Source organism: Tamandua tetradactyla, chromosome 18, assembly GCF_023851605.1.
Source record: "Tamandua tetradactyla isolate mTamTet1 chromosome 18, mTamTet1.pri, whole genome shotgun sequence".
In the NCBI taxonomy this organism is placed as follows: Eukaryota; Metazoa; Chordata; class Mammalia; order Pilosa; family Myrmecophagidae; genus Tamandua; species Tamandua tetradactyla.
In genome coordinates, this window is record NC_135344.1 from 18,662,459 (window position 1) to 18,682,599 (window position 20,141).

Genomic DNA, 20,141 nt, shown 5'->3' on the forward strand with positions numbered 1-20,141 from the left:
ATGTAGCTTAAACAAAGTCAACACCACTCTGAATTGTGCTGACCTTTACAGAGGGTGAATTTGTATGTTTGAAAATTTGATGATGTGAAAAGATTAAGGAGGGAGCAAGGGCACCTCGATGCTGAAGGACATGTGTGAAAGACAACTATGGGGTGAGAGGACATCAGGACAAGCACCGATGATGCCTGGAGGAAAGGAGCATAGAGCTGCAATGGTAACACAGTCAATTTTATAGATTAGTGATAATGCAAATGCCCATGTTACACCAAGGGAAGACTGTATTGCCATTTCTTCCAGATCCCATGTATGTACTAGGCAGTGCACCCCTTTCAAGGAGAGCAGACCCTGCCATAGAAGAGAATGGTTTTGGTTTTGTTGTGTCTGATGAGAAAGACAAAAGGGTGGTTAGCATTAAATATCACATAGGATGGCTTTGACTTTTCCATGTCAACTGGCTTTTCCCCACTGGCTGCAACTGTCTGTGTGCCATCTTCATCCACCTCCACAAATGCCCTGTGGATGGCTTTTGACAGTAACAAATTAGGGCTTAAAGAAATTCCAGAAAGATTGGCCTTTGTTTCATCAAAGATATCCGTAACACCCATCCCCTGTAGAAGTGAACTGAGATCGTAGCTGTCTTCCAGTGTGAACTGAGGAAAGGAGACAGCTACTGTTTCTTCAGACATATTTTCTGGGCTGGTCCAGTCCAATATTTTTTCATAGGTAATTTTCTTTTCAAGCTACAAGGGGAAGAAAAGAACATTTAGGGTCAGATGGTGCTCAAAGGGCCTGAGTCAAATTCAACAGGTGGTAACAACTTTTAAACCTTTCCCTAAGCCTTCTAATAGTCTAGTTTCATTTAGAACTTCTCTAAGCAAATCTCTTTCCTCTTTAGGAGAATTTTTGGACTAGTTTGGGTTCCTGTATGCTTTGGCATCAGACAGACTAGTATGAAAGTTCAGCAAAGCTCAGTTAATTAATAGAGCGAGCGTGGCCATGCCTTAACATTCTGAAGTTCAGCTTCCTCTTCTGTGAAACAGAAATAAGATTAGAATCCTGCAAGGATTGAACAAAATAATACATTTAAAGGGCTTAATGTTGTGTTGGGCACGTAGTAAATTTTGAATGGTGGTTATTGCTATTTTAATTTCTATATAATATTTCCGTCTCTTTCTTTTCCCCTTCTTCCAATTTTACCTCTTTACCTTATCCTCAGGTCAAGCTGAGCTTTCCCAACCTTCACTAGTTCCTAACAACTAATCTGTCACAGTATCAGTATCTCCACTTTTATTAAGGCACAAGGACTCAAAAAAAAAAAACAAAGGATTCTGCTAAAGGGCCTTTAACTGAACTATAGCAAAACAGTATGAGTTAAGAAGCCAGAAGTTAGCAATGCTGTTTCATTTGTAGTAATTCTCAAGTTATTCAGCATCCTAATTCTTTGGTTTGGAGAAAAAAGAATTGCAGAGAGCTATGAGATTAGAGAAGAAACTCTTTTTCTGACATTTTTGGAATTTGTTCTTTAGGTCTCAATAAATGAGGAATAAATATCTCATCTAATTCAGATTCTTCTATCATCTTTTATGTGTCTGGTAATTCAAGTACCATCCTTCCTCATAGCATGGATGGGAGATAATGTTGTTCTCCAAATATCTATAATGAAATATTTTGTAGAGACATGAAAATAAAGATTTACCTCTTCCAGACCCTTCAAATTATCTGAAGAGTAAGATGGCAGCAAGACAAACATGCTGAGTTTCCCCTTTTTATACCTCATTTCAAGGATCTGTGCTTTCACTTCCTCTATGAAGCCAATTCTAAATAAACCCATTTGGTTCATCATCTTCACACTCTTCTTTTCATTCTGTGGTAGAAAAGTGGAAAGTCACAAAACTGCCATAAGCTCACAGACTCAGCCTTATTCTCATGGGCCCCAAATACCCTGAGAACAGGGTTCCTTTAAGATGAGAAAGGCCTGTACCAGAAGCTCTGAGCCAGGCCAATGACCTAGCATAAGAGAGTCCTTCTCCCACTGATGATATGGCCTTTACTTTGCCAACACTTCGTCTTCCAGTGTTTTTAATTGGTTCTCCAGCTTCTGAGACTACCAACTGGTAGATCATCTATCCAGACATCTGCCCATAGTGTGGCCAGCAGGAGCAAGCCCGGCCAGCTTTCCTGCCCTTCCCTCAGCCTCTTGGCCTCACGCCTGACCTTGCATGGATGACCCCACCCCAGCACCGATGGGACTAGTGGTGAGATGATAATCATCCACATTTTAAACAATCACACCTGCTCACCGACACAGGCAGAACTTACAACAATACTCTGCCTTAGCAGAACTTCTCAAGAATCCAGGGATTTTCAAAGAAGGAAAATGTTGAGAAACCTGGATTCATGCAACTCCTACTGATTGAGGCTGGGATCCCTAGTTTACAATAAGATAGAATGAAAATACCGTTGCTACTAGTTACAGTATTACTAAGGAGAGCATGGCCCAGATATGCATCTCAACACATTCCCAACTTGGTCTCCACTTCTAATTTTTGGAGAAATTAGACAAACAAACAAACAAACAAAAATAAAAGCAATTCATCTAAGTCACTGTCCTCTAAGTGTGGTCCATCACTGTGTGCCAGTTCAATGAACTATTTTACCAGTCCATAAAGAGGAAAATGTAGAAATTGAGAGGCATTTTTAGAGCAATTGGACAGAGTGATTTGACATGTGTCAAAGTTAATTATAAAAAACTGAATTGTTAAAAATTTGTATGGCTAGTTCATTTTTCTAGTAATTCATTTTTATTATTTAAAAGATGTTGTGTCTTTAAAAAAAAAAAAAGATGACATGTCCACCACAAATTTAATGAGTGTTGGAGGGAGATTTATCCTTCCCATAGAAAATTTGAAAAGTGCCGATATAAGCAAATATTGTACTCATGCCTTAAAGAATTTAGCAGGCCACCTCCAAGTTATAAGAAAGTGATGTTCCAATATTTTGTTTGCTAATTGATTGCCATTTAGAAGTCATTTCCATATCTGGTCAATGTTAGTAAATGGTCAGGTCTGGGCAAATAGACCTTTAATATCGCTGAAATGTTACTACTAGGAGTCCCAGTCCTGAGTTTTTCTGAGATTCTCCTGAGCCATAATTGCTGAACCTCCTGGAGTCCTCAAACCCTGTAAATACCCAGGCTCTGAGCCTGCAGGGAGTAGAGTTATTTTGAGAGGCTAGTACAGGCTTGGGGCTCTGGGAGTTCCCACGACCACTAAGGAGAGAGGGTCCTGAGCAGCATGAAGGGAATGGAGAATGCCAAGTGGCTCCTTTGGTGGCCGAGGGCCCAGGCAGCCAGTGCACACATATGCATGCTTCCTAGCAGCTTCTGGGCTGCCAAATGCAGAGGAAGGCGAGGCTCTCCACCAGCTTCCACAAGAGAAAAGGAGGCATCCAGGCGCCTAAGGTCACAATAAGCTGTGGTTGAAGAGGGATCTCATGTACAGTTCAGCGTAGGCAAAGGTTTTGCGAAGGACTTGCCCACAGTATCTCAGCCTATAAGTAGGGGGCTGAGATCTGCCCTTTGGCCTTCCCTCCCATTCTATAGCCCACGGGCTTAGAATTCAGAGTTTTTGAGGCCAACATCCACAGGTGTGAATCCTGATGAGTGAATTTGGCTAAATTACTTTACCTTTGCACTTTTCCCCTTAGCCCCTAAATGGGAATAACAGCACCCTTCTCAGAGTATTATAATGAGAAATAAATGAAACCATGAAGGGAAAATGCTCAGAGCAGTAGCTGGCACAAAAATGCTCAATGAACTTCAGGTAATGATTTTTATTAAGGACAAAATGTTCTTGTCCTAAATGTATGTCCTAACCCAGAGACCTAAGTTTTAGATTTCAATATGCACAGTTCACCTTTTCCTTAGTGGAAATTGTGAGTAGAATAGCTGGAAAACCATGCGTTCCAATACAGTACCTCATTTGGAATGAAGAGTGCATCAACTGTGTTTTCACAGTCAAAATACTTTTCCCATTTGGCCTTGAAGTAAACAGCGTTCACCAGAACCAGCGCAGTCTCATGGTTAACAGAATCCTTGCTCAGCAGTTCCTTGATTTTACCTAAAGAAAATGTCCCAGAGAATATCCTAAGCATAAAGTATATCAAAAGTATTCATGCAGACAGATTTTCTTAAATGCTGCTGAATATCTCCAAGGCTAGAGAGTGTCTCATTCAAGAGCTGACCCAAGAAAATTAAACCATGATATTTCTGGAGGGAGATGGACTGCCCTCTCAATCCCCCTGAAGGGGGTCCCGATTCAGAACTTTATAACTGAGCGAATTGCCTTTGATTCTCTATAGCATTTGTGGTCAGGCAGTTGACCTTAGATATCTTATACCATGGTTTATCTTTCGATGTATAGATCCTGCCACCTGATGACATTATAATCTCCTAGAAGAAAGAACTATCAAATATACTTCTGAGAACTCATCATAGCATAGTATAGATGCTTACATACATACAAAATGCACATAACTGAACTAGGCCATGATAGAAAGCATTCTGTAGGATTTTCCACACACTGCCTCTCATTTCATCCCACATTGACCACGACAGGTAGGTACTATCAGCCCTTCTCTACAGAAGAATAAGATGCAGGCAATAAGAGGTTAGCTCACACAGGCAGGAAGCAGCAGCAAGGCTGGCTGGGACCAGTTTTGAGGCCTTCCATCTCTTGGCCCAACTCTGTGGCTCCTTCCACAATTCCATAGCCATGGACATCAGGCAGACTTGAAAAATTCCATGCTATCTGATGATAGTCCATTTGTGAGTGCATCCTTTTCCACCTCAAAATACCAAATCACCAGCTTCTGGAAGGTATGCCTAGGCTTTAAGATAAGAAGACCCTTCTACTCATATGGAAATGCCCTGGGGCATGGTCTTACTCTAAAAGTGGGAGATGACATCACTACCTGTATTCTCTCCTGCTCTTCAAAGTTTTCATTATATATGAACATCTTCCCCAGCCCCACATTTGCAAAAACTTGATCTGACCCTCTAGGAGAGCCACTGACCTTTAGGCCTGAAGGATGTTATTCTGTTTTTCAAACCCACTTACCCACAAAGCCCTACCTGGGGCGCCACCAAAGAAAGTTGACCTCCTCCCTTCCTGTCCCCAACAGAATCACCAATCACTTTCCCCCATCAAGGAAGCATATATTCAGGGTAGTTTTGGGTTTCTAATATGGGGATAGTGACAGAAAAATCTAGATGGTGAATGTGGTTCGATTCTGTTTCGTACTCCAGAAAAACCATGTTCTTCTAATCCATTCTTGCAGAGGCAAACCTACTGTGACCTTTTGATTTCATTATTTCCATGGAGATATGACTCACTCAGTTCAAGGTGGGTCTTAATCCTTTCCTGGAGCCCTTTCTAGGAGAGAAGCTTCGAAAGAAAATACCCTGGGGAGAAGCAAGAAGGGCCCACAGGAGCAGAGTCATTTGAAACCAGAAGCCAAAGAGAATAGCCGATGTCACCACATGTCTTCCCATGTGTCAGAAGAACCCCACATGCCAGCTGCTTTCCTCCAAAGAGATATCCTCTTATTGATGCCTTAATTTGGACATTTTCAGGCCTTAAAATTGTAGCTTGTAACTTAATAAATTCCCTTTGTAAAAGCCAATCCATTTCTTATACATTGTATGCCAGCAGCTTTAGTAAGCCAAAACAGTGAATGACAAGACCACTTCAAGTAAACAAGAAGCAGAAAGGAAAAGACAAAGAAGTTGAGGCCACTCATTGATTCAGAACTCAAAAGCCAATCCTTAAATATCAATGATTACAGTAAATCAGACTGCAAACCAAGGGGCAAGCATCTTGTTCAAGAGTGTTTTACCATTTTTAGAAATTCTTTTTTAAGGACCTATGTCATGGTTAGGGCATATTTCCATTCAGGAAAATCTTTAATGTTTCAAAAATCGCGTTACGATACTTGGCATATGTATAAGGAGGATGAATGGGGCATTGGAAAGGTAATTTCTTTATTCAGGTTTATGGACTTTGCCTGCATTTTACAGAATTAAGATTTTCAAGTCAAAAATGTTATATGTCATTCCTCATCACTCTCTGACTTTCATTAAACCACCCACCATCTATCCAGTTGTTCTGATTGTACTTCCTGATATTTCTCAAATCCATCTACTTTTCACCACCTCCCTTCACCAACTGGTCCAAACCACTAAGAACTCTCGTTCTTTTGCAGTGGTACCCAACATTATCATCTGCATCCATATCCACTTCTGTCTGCTTCCCTTCTGTTTTCCATTATACAATCAGAGCCATCTTTTAAAACCAACTCCCCTGTTTTAAGCCTTCTCTAGCTTCTCTTTGTCCTTAGTTCAATAGGTAAAGCATACTGCAAACTTTTACACTTGGATAGGTTCTCATTAGGCCAAGATGAATCTAGATATTAATTCAAGTAAGTAGAAGATACTTAGACAATTATTGTAGGTCTGAAGTTCCCTACAGCTCAATTAAATAAATATTTTTTAATGTAGTGCATTTTGTTTTGTGGTAGATGTTTTAAGTCCAAAGAACAGAGTCCTAAATATTCTAATATGGCAGACCAATGCCAATTGCAGTGAATATTTTATAGGGATAGTGAGTTTTGCTTCTATCAGCAAATGAAACATTCAGCAATGAAATCATTGAGTGTGATTCGAAAATGACAATGATCAATCCATACCATCAAAAGGAAACCCTAACCTATAATGAAATCATTAGAAATATTGAAACAAAAGCCAAACTTGTGAAAATGAACACCATAAAACATGAGACTATGAGTTCTATTTATTAATGAAAATACTGTTTCTGAGAATTGCGGGATTTCACAAAGGCAAGACACCTTCTTCTTCCTACTTCCTCAGTTTACAGATGTGGCTACTGAGAACCGCAGAAACTGAGATCGCCAATTGATTTCACTAATTTAGTCACACTCAGGCCCACAGTTTCATTGAGTTTCTGTATTATTTTCGATGCAAGAATCACAGCAGTGAGGAATCTCTACCAAGTCAACCACAGGCAGGGTATAGGTATTTCACAAAGAAGGACTTTATTCTAAGGTTACAAACTTTCTATGTTTTTTGGAATGGCCAGGTATTGAGCAAGCAAAGAAGAGAACACAAGAAGGAGGGCAGTTCTAAAGTAGTGGGTTGATAGAAATCAATTCCCAGAAGGGGGTCATAGCAGACGGTTCTTATGCATGTCAGTCAGGCAGTATGTTTGAAAAGCTGGGTTTCCAGAGAGCAAGTTAGGCACCAGATGGTATTTAAGTGTGACTGAGAAGGACTGGCCACTCCAGGAGCCCCTGCCCTGGAAGAAGTCCTGGCCAATAGCCTGGCATTGTCCACTTGCAACTTGGGACACAGAACCCTATCTCTGCCACACAAGGTAACATTTGTACAGCCTCCTCCTGCATGTAGAGAGTTCCATTTTGCTGGGGGCTGAATGGGCTGGAAGGGGAACTTCATATTAAAATATGTTTTCCATTTATTTTAAACTCTAATTCTTACCACTTGTCTCCATCTCTAAGTCCCCCTTCACTCACTTTAGTTATTCAATTTCCCTTTGAATAACTAAAATCTCTTCATAATCTTATCTTTTTACTGATCCTTTGAAAATAATAGGAGTTAGCATTGTGCTGGCAATGTACTTGGCTGTAGGGCATTTCACCTTTATGATGGAGCAAAAGAGCAATAATAAGTAATAATAGTATCTAAGCATTTAAACCTGGTTGACTCTTCAAAGCAAGCTTTGAATGCAGTCTACAAATGCAAGCATCTTGTCTTTGGCAGACCAGTAATCTGAAAAGCTGGACTGATGGGTTCTTTTTTAAATCAAAAGGAATACCAGCTATAATCCACTTTGTTCTTTCCTACCTTGGGATTGAGATTCAACCCAGAAGTTAATTTCTTGTCTGGACTCTTCAACGTCTTTCCGGAAGTCAACACTTTCAATCGTTGTATGGTAAAATTGAATCACACCACCTAAATATTCCTGTTAAGTGGGGATAAATAGAAAACCAGCAGAATAAAATTATATAGTTATGCTAACAGTTAGGGGTAAGGCAGTCATGAGGAGCCTAAGGTCATTTAACTGAAGAATAGACATGCTGGTCTCTATTCCCAGTCTTATTTATTTCAGTTATTACACTGCCCATTAGGATATAGAACATTTACTCGTGAAGTACTCCATGATTGGGATGGCACAGTCTTTCCTACCAGTATACTTGGACAACTCATTTGTGGAGACTTCACAAGTCAATTAAGAGATTCAGCTATGAAATGTTTCTCTTTCTAAGAATTAAAATCCACCACACAAAATTGCATTTCCATTGTAAAGGAACATTTTTAATGTGATCAAAAATAGGTTATCTCCCTCTCCTAACCAGTCCTACCCAAACCAGCTGTGTTGTGCAGTTACTATTGGCCACACCCCTCACCTTTTTAGCCGAGTATGTGGCTCCCTATAGTGGAGAGAGGAAACAAGCCCACATCCATGACGTGTCTTGCTCTAGATACAGAGTTGTTTAACTACAGAACTAAATGCAAATGCCTTCTCCTTCTGCTGCACCTCTCTGCTTCTAAAGAGCAGAGTAACCACAATTTCATGGGGGTGAGTGGGGTGGGTTACCAAAAATGATTTCAGACAAGTGCCTTGGGGATAGTTAACAACTTCAAGAGTTACAAGGTATCTTTCTCAGGCACAGGGAGTGGCAAAGACAGTCACGGAGAGAGCATCATTATCTAACCCACGCATGCTCCAAAGTCTTTTGGTCACCAACAGATACTTCTTCCACCCACTCTATTCCCCTCACAACAGTCTTGTTAGCTATCCATGTTGGAAATGGGGAGGAGGGAAACAGAAGGTGTGGAAGGAAAGAGGTGGGTCCTTGTCACCCCACCAGTCCACGGCACGTCACCCTGTAAAGGAGGTTTCTGCTCTAGATGGCAGGTGAGCAACCCAGACACTCATTCGTCTATAGGTCAGTGTGTTATCCAGGGGCTGCGAACACCAGTCCGCCATGACTCACCGGACAGACTGGGAATTCCTGAGCTCCATAAAGTCGGTTGGCAATGCTCAGAGTGTAGTCAGCTCTGATTCTGCCCAGCTTGGAGAGAAGCTGCCCAAAGTAGCAGCTGAGCACGCCATACTCATCATTTGAAGAGTTATCCTAATGAAAGAGGAAGCAAAATGTGATCTGAAGGGGGCTCTCAGAAGAGTTAAACACCACGAAAGTGTGGGCGCTCTGTACAGAAGCAAGTTAGATCTGTGAGCTGCCCTTTTGCTTCGTTACACCTGAAGGAGCAGGCTGGGAGGAAGAGAGGGGTGGAGAAGGAGAAATGGGAGATCACGGCCTGGATTGTATCGAGATCATCCAGGAAAACTATGTCTAGGGACTCAGGAATACATAGTATGTTTTACATTGGTGAGCCCTATTTTCACCTGTATTCAAAAGAATATAAGCTAGAGACAATCTTGTCTCCTCCTCCTCCCTCCTTTTAAACTCTCTAAGGTAAGGTGATACATAACCTGGAGAATATCTTTCCTGCTGCTGCTACCAGGTGGCCAACAAAAGCTTGTGGGTCAGTACAGATTTCAGCATGAACTCGAACAGGCAGATGTGGACGAGAGGGGAGGAGTCTCACAGCTGATCTCTGTACCCCTCACTGCCCTTCGCTGTGGACATGCTCCAGAATGGGGACCTGTGACCTTGGAAGCAGATGAGTAATGGGACCATGTCCTAAGTTTCTTTGTCATGAGCAAAAGCTACTAGACCCTGCTCTTTTGAAAACAAACCTATAGCCAAGAACATAACAGACACATATCAGAAAGAATTGTGATATGGGTTGCTGCTGTCATTACTGTTGACAACCAGGATCTCATGTTATGGAAAGCGCAGCCATCACCAACGTGCAGCTAGAATGACCTCGTAAAGAAGATGGGCAGGAGTTTATGGCAGTTCACCTGCAGATCCAGAGAGTCTGTCGTCCTTTTCTGCCCTTCCACATGGCTGTCAGCCACAACTTTCTGTTGGTTGCTTTTCAGACAGGGACTGTGTTCTTTGCTTTCACTCTGGGAAAATTCATTGAAGTGTAGCACCTGCATGATAATGGCATGGGATCCTTCAAGAAGTCTGAACAGTTTCAGAAACATTTTTATAATGTGACCAGGGCAATGATCACATAGTCAAAAAAAAAAACAGCTTAAAGGAAAGTGGACAATTCTTGGAACTTGGGTTGTAAGAAGTTGTTATGTGCTCCCTGGAGTCATGTGAAAAGCTGAATGTGGCCAAATCAAAAGGCTCCAAAGCCCTGTAGCCCAATATGGGATCCATAAGATCCACCACCACGTGTGGCTACTGAGCACTTAAAAAGTGGCTAGTGTGAATGAAGATGAACTGCAAGAATAAAATGCACACAGGTTTTGAAGACAGAGTAGAAAAAGGAATGTAAAATATCTCATTAAAATTTTAATGTTGATTACATGGTCATATGATAATATTTTGTATATATTAGATTAAATAAATGAGATTAAAATAAGCTTCATCAGGTTTTTACCTTTTTAACCAGGCTACTAAGAATGTTTAAATTACAAAGGTTCTCATTATATTTGCATAGGACAGCACTGATCTAGAGCTGCAACTCAATCAAGGAAGCCAAGACAGAAAAACACAAGTCATAAGGCACTGCTTAGACCAGGCTTATGGGCAGGTGACACTCAGGGAAGGACTGACCTGGAGGATGTGAGCCATACTTTAAAGCTAAATATTGCTAATCTATCTAGGCAAATAAATCAAATCTAGGCAAATAAATGAAGCATAAGGACCCCTATAAAGTCTGCCTTAATCCATTAATTTGATTCATCCACATTCAGAGCTCAACAGCCATATTGGTCCATGGACCTGTGCCATGTGTTATATCCTAAGAAACAGAAGAAGAGCCACAGGAGCATCCAGTTGACTTGGGGTGCTGTACTAGTCACCTTCATTCATTCATTCTCCAAGTATTTACTGGGCAGCTGCTATAAGCCAAGCACTGTTCCGAGAGGAGATGGTATGGCTTATCCAAGGATGCTCCAGTAGGCCAGAATGACTTGCCTAACTGAGAAAGTAAGAGATGAATTTGGGGTTATCCAGAACTCAGACCCACAGAGCCTCACAGAACATTACAAGGATTTGAGCTTGTACATTAGTAAAATGGAAAGTGCCAGAAGGATTTTGCTCAGGTGAGAGACAGGATCTGACCTAGGTTTTAAAAGGATCTCCTTGATGGCTGTGTTGGGAACATTGTCAATGGAGGTTGTGTCGGAAACACTGTCAGTGATGACTATGTTGGGAACACTGTCAATGGAGGCTGTCAGAAACACTCAATGGTGGCTGTGTTGGGAACATTGTCAATGGAGGTCATGTTGGAAACACTCAATGGAGGCTATATCAGGAACACTCAATGGTGGCTGTGTCAGGAACACTCAATGGTGGCTGTGTCAGGAACACTCAGTGGTGATGTGTGGGGAACACTGACAATGGCAGCCATGTCAGGAACTCTGTCAATGGCGGCTGTGTGAGGAGCACTGTCAATGGCGGCCGTATCATGAATACGTCAATGGCGGCTGTGTCAGGAGCACTGTCAATGTTGGCCATATAATGAACACTGTCAATGGCAGCTGTGTAAGGGACACTGCCTGTGACAGCCATGTTGGGAACACTGTCCATGATGGCTGTGACGGGAACACTCAAGGGTGGCCATGTTGGGAACATGGCCAATGGTGGCAGGGAAGCCAGCAGGAGGTTACTGCAGTATCCAGGTCAGAGATGGTGGTGATCAGAGCACAAAAGGGGCTGGATACTGGAGAAGGGGCTGGACACTGGATATATTTCCAAAGAAGAGTTGACAGGATTTTCTAACAAACTTGATGTGAGGTGAAAGAGAGTGAGTTTTTGAGAATGAGGCCTAAATCCTTGACCTAAAGCACTGGATTCATAATTGACATTTATTGGGATGAGAGAGGCAACACATACACATATTTAAAAATATTTGCAATATTGGCTTCTATAATTATAGAGAGACAGACCTGCAGACAGATAGAGATAGAGACAGAAAAGATGAATTGGAAAGAGCTGCTAGGCTAGTGGCAGGGGGTGCATCAGAAAGGAGGTGGAATTGAACTAAACTGTGAAGAAAGGGAGGATGTGAAGCCAAAGGAGAGCAAGGTCTTCCCGGGGTGGGGGGAGGCGGCGGGCAGCAGAGACAAGGCCCTGAGGCCCACATGGGTTTTGAGCAATCCCAGACTTGCCAAAACAGGCTCAGTGCTTCACTTTGGTGTGGACCCAGAGTTCAGGAGGCTGTGAAGCACCTCAACAGACACTTACCTTGTCGATCTGATGCGCACTGCCACTTCTAGCCCCTAGACGGACCATGCCAAAGGCAGCCGAGATGCTCAGGGGACAGAAAAACATATTTTTATGACGATCACCTTTGCTTATCTCTTGGAAAAGATCAAAGCAAAATTTGGTGTTTGCTGCAATAAGGGAGTCCATTGTGAAAGTGATACCAGCTTAAAGCAAAGAAAGAAAGAGAGTGAAAATGACTATTGAAAGAAAATCAGTAAACCAACAGTTCTCATTTTAAATACTTGAGACACAATCCTATGCAGTTATTCAACATCTTATTAAAAATTGAACAACCAAAGCCATCATCATTCTGATATTTAGATATTGAAATCAATATTGATATTGACACAGATAGAGATCTATTTTCATTTTGCGATGGAAATTGAAAAATAAAACCAGAGGCTGATTCCCCAAAATCATATTAGCAGCCAAAAAAGCTTCATTCTACCTGGTTCTTCATCACAGACTATGCTTGGTTCTGCCCAAGTTTTGACTCTACTCTCCCCTCACTGTCCTATCATGAAGGGTATGCTCAGCTAATTGCCATGTCCTGTAATCACAGTCTCATCTCCTTTTGACTAGTTCCATACTGCAACCGACAGGACATGAGGTGCTTTAATCAGTCTTTGATATTGTTCAAGAAATAATAGATCTTGAAAGATGCTGGGATTTAATAGCTATCTATTAAATCTCTCCACAGTGCATAATCAAAGTAATCAAGTGTCTTCCCCAAGGACAAAGTCCTTTGCCTCCCCTAACCATCTATCCTAAGAAAGTCAAGAGAATCTTACATAGATCTCTCACAGGACCTAGCCCTCTCCAGTGAAATGTTTTCCTTTCGTTTTTTGTCCCCATGGATGGTGTGTGTTTCCAAGATGGAAATGTAAGGCTCCTTATTTGTGTTTTTTTAGCATCGGTCATGTGCCACCCAGGAAGCATTGTGAAGCACTGCTATTGCATTCATTTGAATGGTGTATATTGGATATAAGATTTTCCCAGTTTAATACAGGCTGCTTTAGCCTATAAAATCTACTTTGAGAAGATGACATTAGGTAACTCTTTAAAAAATGTGCTGGGCATGTGCCAAATCTTGTACATATATTAGCTTTAATCTGAAAATTCTGCAAAGTAAATATTATCACCCGCCTTTGGTAAAAGAGGAGACTGAAGTCCGGGAGATATAGCGATAGAGACGGGATTCAAATTGCATGTGGATGGGAGCCCAAGTGAAGTCATCTTTCTACTCTCGCTACTATTTCTACCGAGTTGCCCCTCAGCATAGGATGAGCTGATTCAACACTGCCTACTAGAGACGGGCACATTTAACAAATCAGCTACAGCCCATTATTCTCCTTACACCTATAGGTACCTGACTCACATTTATCACTTTGTGTCTGTGAAGTGTGACTGGGGACATACTTCGTATCTCAAAAGTAATTCATTGGCAATCATAGGTTATATTTTAATCAGAATTTTTTTCAGGAGCAATCATCCCTAAAAGGTGGATTTTTTCCAAGTAACATTTGTCCAGGGTGTGTCTGGAAACTCAATAATGCCTCATGCCTCAGAAAGCTACACTTGCATATGCACACAATTATTTTTATTCTCTAGTTCAAATTGTCAACATCTGTTTTTGTGATATCTTCGAGCACATCCCAACTATGAAGGTAACGTTTTAAATTTAACTTTAAAATTCCATCTGCTTCCAACTTCTTATAAGAAAGTGTATCTTCCTTGTAAGATTTTAACTTATGCAGATAGCTCTAAAAATAAATTCCTACATGTTAATTATCTTAAATTAGTACTATCTTTTATCAAAACAAAGGTATTTTCCACTTTTTACAGTTTTTGAGGCATCAATACATGATATACTTTGTTTGTTTTCTCCCTCTCTAACTTTACTTCTAGTTTGAAACCCTCTTAGACTTTCTCCCAACTTCTCCCCCAAAGGTTAATTAATTGCCACTGTATACAATATCCACATACTGCTCACCTTTCTCTTATTACAATCATCAAATTATAGGGTAATTGGTTTTTTTTTTCACCTTTTCTTCCGAACTATAATACCCTTGGTAGTAGGTTTCTTGTCTTTTACTTACCTTTGTATCTCATCAGTAAAGATCACAAGGAGTACTTAATAAATATTTAAGGATTTATTTGCTATAATCTGCCCCCTTTTCTGTTGTAGATAATTCTAATATTTGAAATATTTGATGATAATTTAGGATTTCATAGTAACTCTTTCACTATATATATGTATATTCTACAAATGGCTGTTATCAATAAAGATATTACATTGTATGATGAATTTTTGATTAATTTTCTTCTATATTAGAAATATTTCACGTATTAAAATATAGCTTCCTTTTCAGTGAAAATGTGAATGCTTATACTAGATACATGTTCTAACAACCCAAATTATTCTGAGTGAAATTACTCTTTCCTGTATATGGTAGAAAGAAAAAGTTTATACTCCAAAAATATTTCATGACCTATATTTTCCATAATTTACAAAAACCTATTAAAAACTCAACAATTAAATTCCAGCCTTACACAGGTAGATGTTATTCACATGAGATAATAGTCAAATAGATTATAACAACCTAAATGATCAACAATATCTAAAAGAAATATTTATGAACAATGCAATCAAAAGGATTTTCTAACATACTGCAAAAGAAAAATTTAAACTCACATTGTTTAAAATACAGATATTCCAAATTTCACACTATTCTATATTTTAGAAATGATCCATTACATGATGAAATCCAAATACTCACTTATCAAAAAATCAATTAGATACACCCGTCATCAGACCCTGAGTTCTGGAAGGCTGAGAGAGGCTACAGGTATTACAGGTATTATTAATATCTCCTAATCAATACTGCCACGTCTATAGAAAATTCAAAGCCTAAAACAATTTCTCTTTACTTAAAAAAAGTCTGACAATAAAAATAGCAGATCCCTTGATCTCAATCATATTTCCTTTCTGTTTCTATTAGTTAAAATAATTTTCCAAGTGCAATATTCATTGTATAAAGTGATATTCAGCAATGCAAGCATTTACCTTCTTGCCTTCAGAGTTGCAGCTAGCAGCTGGCCAGATAAGTTTCAATCCACACCCTTTCAGCAAAGGAATTATATAAACTCTGCCCCTCCCACAATGGCACTATTCCAACTATCATTTTGGAAGCCAAAGTAAAATTGGCATTGATGGATTAGAGGGGAAAAAAAAGATAAAAGAAAACATAACAAATGTATGGCAGATATTTTTTAAAACAAATTATCATGAATTTACCACTATAACTTTTTTATAAATTGTTTTAAAAAGCAATAGATTTGGGGTGCAAGGGTAGTTCAGTGGTAGAATTGTCACCTGCCATGCCAGAGACCCGGGTTCGATTCTGAGTGTATGCACTTTCCAAAAAACAAACAAACAAGCAAAACAAAAAAAATGAACAAACAAACAAAAAATTCAACAAATGGTGCTGCAAGAATGGGTTACTCACAGGGAAAAAGAATGAAATGTGACCCCTGCCATATGCATATTTAAAAAAAAAAAGCGGTAGATTTAATTTACAGGCCAAATACTCAAAAAGTATTTAATCGCTTATAGGACTTCAATAACAACTACACAGTCAACTAAATTAAATATTTAACTTATTATGCTGAAATTTATCCCCACATTTCCCAACTGGGTTTCTTTATCAAGCCCTCATACCAATGTTTTGCCCACACCTTTCGATCCAAATCCTGTATTAGATAAATGGAGAAGTAGAGATCAATTTTGCTATGTACCCATTACCCTAGTTAATCTTTACTACTTGAATATTCTTCTCTATTATGCTAAACTTTTTTTAACTTTTTATACAGAACTTGCAAAGAGTGTCTAAAGCTATTTTCAAAGTTGTTTTCCTAGAGTAACCCTGGAGAGATTTTTATTTGTTTATCTACTAGAAAAACAGAACATCAATCAGAAGATGAGAATTAGAAAGAAGGACAGACAAAGAGAGAGGGAGAGAGAAAGAGCAAGAGAGAGAGAGAGAGAAAGAGAGAGAGATGCAGGAACAATCTAATTTACTGAATTAGAACAGAACACAAATGAAAAAAACAAGTTGTAAAACTGAGCAAACAACTTCCAATGTTCCTTTTTAATTCTAACGTTCCAAGCCCTCAATCCGTGAATGAGCATAAACGCGGGAGTCAGGACAGGACGCAAAGATGGAGCAACCAGGAGGGAGTTGAGCATAGTAAAACCTTTGAGAATTGACATGATTTAGGCACAAATGAGTATTTCTCTTTGGTCTGGTTCCTTTATCGACTCCTTTTCTAACTCCTTGTCAGACAACAATACCAAAATAATTATATCAGACTTAGGGAAATTCAAAGGAAAACTTTTTAAAGCAGGAATATAAGCTACTTAGGCAGATAGAATATACATGAAGTAAGTAGAAACCGGTTTCATAAGATAAGATATCAACCAAATGAAATTAATAGTTGGGCATCAGAAAGTTTATCAGTTCTCAATAATTAGCATAGAAAACAAGCCCGCTATTAATTTTCTTCCCTCCACAATTATTTGAAAATGCTTGTGGGTTCTTTTTTCTAAATGTTGCCACAAAAATCTAAAAATCATTACTTTTAGACGGAGTCTGGACACTAGTTAGGATCTCCAAGAGGCTGGGAAGGTCAACCCGTGAATCAATGAATTCCTCATGTCAGCTGAGCACTGACATGGGCTGTCGCCCAGGTACAGCCTTTCAGAGAGGGTACTATCTACATTTGGAACAGGATGACTCCTTGCCTGACTCCCTAGATTTGCAGTTGTCTGTTTGTTGCTGTTGGCTGTTGATAGTCACATTACTCTGAGATTCTAGATGCCTAAACAGATTCAAAGCTTGTTTGGATATCTTTAATCTAAGATTGCATCTGTTCATCCTCTCAAAGAATGCAACAAAGGTCTGATAACAGCTGTGCCCTACAAGCCTAAAAATTTGGTGAGATGTGATTGTTCAACCCACTAATGTAAAATCAGCCACTCAGTATGGCTAAATATTTGGATAACTTGATAAGTCAGTGGCAAGAAGGCAAGAATTAAATGAGCACTTACTATATGTCAGGGACCCGTAGGGAGTTGACATACATCATCACATTTGAGTGACTGAAGAAAGTCAGTCTCTGTAATATCAGTAACTAGAAGCATCAGAGAATTATGCTAGAGTTTGTGGAAATTTGGGAGGTCAACTATCCTGACTACTATTCAAGACAAGCTGAAAATATTTTTCAGCATCAGCAGACTGTAAAAATAGGGGCTGTTTCATGAAGGGTAGAGTTCGATGACTCCTCCTACATGTGTTACTACCCATCACAGGTTATGAGCCAGTCAATTAACTTTTCAGTAATTACACTTTTTCTGCCAGGAACTACAAATTCAGAAATGCTGGAAGGATTTATCAGTCCAGGTAAATACTGAGCAAAATATGTTAATGGGGAAAATATCAACATAAAGACCTTCGATCTAATGAAAAATACATATATTTATCTAAAGTAGGCAGTTGGTCTGGTATTCATTTCACCTTCAAAACTCAAAAGCCTGGGTCACAACATATGACATCCAAAAAGAGAGAAAAACTTCCACTAAAACGACAAAAAGTAGGAACAACAAAACTAAACTATAGTAAACTCAGTTTGAAATTTCGGATTACCCTTGAGCCATCAATTACCCTGACCATAAATGCCCTCAGGTCCCTGAGATTCAACACTGAAGCACCCAGGATGGGAAACCAGGGGCTGCCTGCCCCACGGGACAGACAGGGAAGCGGTGAAATGGCACAGGCGACCTCACACAAAGCGTGGCACATCTAGAACCAGAAGCTCTGGGCTCCAGATCCCACGCGGAACGTCACTATCATGAGACCTGGAGCAACCCCCACCCCCCATGAACTGCAATTTCCCACCTATAAAAAAAATAGAAATAACCAGCTGGCCCTCTCCACCTTAATATGTTATAAAACTACTGATAGTATACATAAATAGAACTAGGATTGTATAGACCCTTTTTTCACATTTCTTAGCCAAATCTTCATGACCTGCATCTGTTTCTTCTATAATTGTAAATCAGGGTATGTATCTTTTTTGCTCATCCTTCCAATCAGGGTTCACAAACTACATACAGCCCAAGGACCAAATCCAGCCTACCATCTGTTTTTTTGTTGTTGTTGTTGTTTTTGGTTTTTCTTAGGCTGTATAGTGGGGATCACATTTCATTCTTTTTCCATGTAAGTACCCCATTACTGCAGCACCATTTGTTGAATTTTTTTTTTTTTTTTGGAGGGGTAGGAAGTGCAGGGCCGGGAATCGAACCCGAACCTCCCACACAGCAGGCGAGATTCTACCACCAACTACCCTTGCTCCCCCACCATCTGTTTTATAAGTGAAGTTTTACTAGATCGCAGCCCTGCCTGTTCACTGACTCTTGTCTACGGCCACTTTCCTTCCACAATGCAGCGTTGGGGAGCTGTAACTGAGACCAGATGACCTGCAAAGCCAAAAATATTGATTATCTGGTCTTCACCGAAAAAGTTTGCTGATGCCTGCTCTAAATGATGAAATGACATAAGTTTTAGAGCCTATGGAGTTTTTATATCCTTAGATATATAACCTCCCCTTACATAGAGCAAATGTTATGATACACTGATTAGAAATGCAGTTTCTAAGGTTAAAAATGTGTGTTTTTGTGTGATCTTGACCCCAGGCAAAACACTAAGCCCCTTCAACTTGGCAGTAAAACAATGGTCCAGGCATTCATTTGTTGGACAACTATTTATGGAGCACCTGCTCTGTGTTAGGCGCTGGGCCTATGTGAGCCAGAGCATGTTCGTCCCCATGACGGGACACGACGTGCAGTAAGAGTTTGCAATGCAGACGGTGTTACCTGCATCCAAATATATTAGTGACAGGCCCTTGCACACCCATTATTTCCTTCAGTCCCTCCCATGACCCAGGAGGGAGACGGTGCTATTCCAACACAGCAAAATGAGAGAACCAGGACTCTGAGAAGTTAACCTGCTAAATCATGATGCCTGGAAAGAGGCAGAACATCCCTGAGCACTCCAATACCCAGAATAAAAATCTGCAGTGCGTCCAGGACAACCAGCCCCCAAAGTTGCCTCCATCACCAGCAACTCGTGTACCCCCTCCCCACCCCACCCCTCACCCCCCACACACACGTACCTGGAAACCAGGGAGAACCTTCCCAAGCTAAGTCCTGAGCTCCAGTGAAGTCAACTGAGTCTCAGGCAGAGCCGGGAACAGGCTGTCCCACAGCAGGGCCAACTAGTAAGGAGAGGTGTTGAGCAAGTAATTCTGTAACTTTTAAATCATGACCATGAATCACAATAATTAACCTACAAGGCAGGAAACAAAAGACGTACATTTATGATCATTAACTCAGTGAACTCTAAATTCAAGTAATTGTCTCTAAGCCTGTTGTATCAGTCCTTTAGAACAAAGCATTCCACCAAGACAGCCTCTCTCTTCTCCCTGCTATCTTCCAGGAAGCCACAGGGCAGAACTACGTGCTGCCAGAAAAGCCCAACTTTCATATCTGTCTTTCTTATTCTCCCAAAACAATGCAAGAAGACTTTTAAGCAGTAGGGAACCCTAATAGTTTATAATTTGTAAAGGGAATA

General features: G+C 40.2%; 1 protein-coding gene across 2 annotated transcripts; it reads right to left on the reverse strand.

The window, feature by feature from the left end:
- Positions 1–207: 207 nt before the first annotated feature.
- SERPINB12 (serpin family B member 12) lies at positions 208–19,817 on the reverse strand. 2 transcript variants are annotated; one of them, XM_077135298.1, is made up of 8 exons: positions 19,684–19,817; positions 12,430–12,614; positions 10,026–10,160; positions 9,091–9,231; positions 7,937–8,054; positions 3,976–4,118; positions 1,697–1,864; positions 208–740 (listed from the first exon to the last, which is right to left on the reverse strand). In XM_077135298.1, exons 2-8 carry the CDS (start codon positions 12,595–12,597, stop codon positions 330–332), a joined length of 1,284 nt encoding a protein of 427 aa, XP_076991413.1. In that variant the 5' UTR covers positions 12,598–12,614; positions 19,684–19,817; the 3' UTR covers positions 208–329. The 2 variants fall into 2 exon arrangements, with proteins under 2 accessions (XP_076991413.1, XP_076991414.1); XM_077135299.1 differs by lacking the exon at positions 19,684–19,817 and adding an exon at positions 15,518–15,638.
- Positions 19,818–20,141: the final 324 nt, after the last annotated feature.

Excerpts from the sequence above, each read along its gene's own strand:
- SERPINB12 (XM_077135298.1), bottom strand. The coding sequence starts at position 12,597 with ATGGACTCCCTTATTGCAGCAAACACCAAATTTTGCTTTGATCTTTTC. Across the intron at positions 8,055-9,090 it reads AGGAATTCCCAGTCTGTCCG|GAATATTTAGGTGGTGTGAT; the intron begins GTGAGTCATGGC and ends CCCACTTAACAG. Across the intron at positions 1,865-3,975 it reads CACTCTTCATTCCAAATGAG|AATGAAAAGAAGAGTGTGAA; the intron begins GTACTGTATTGG and ends TTTCTACCACAG.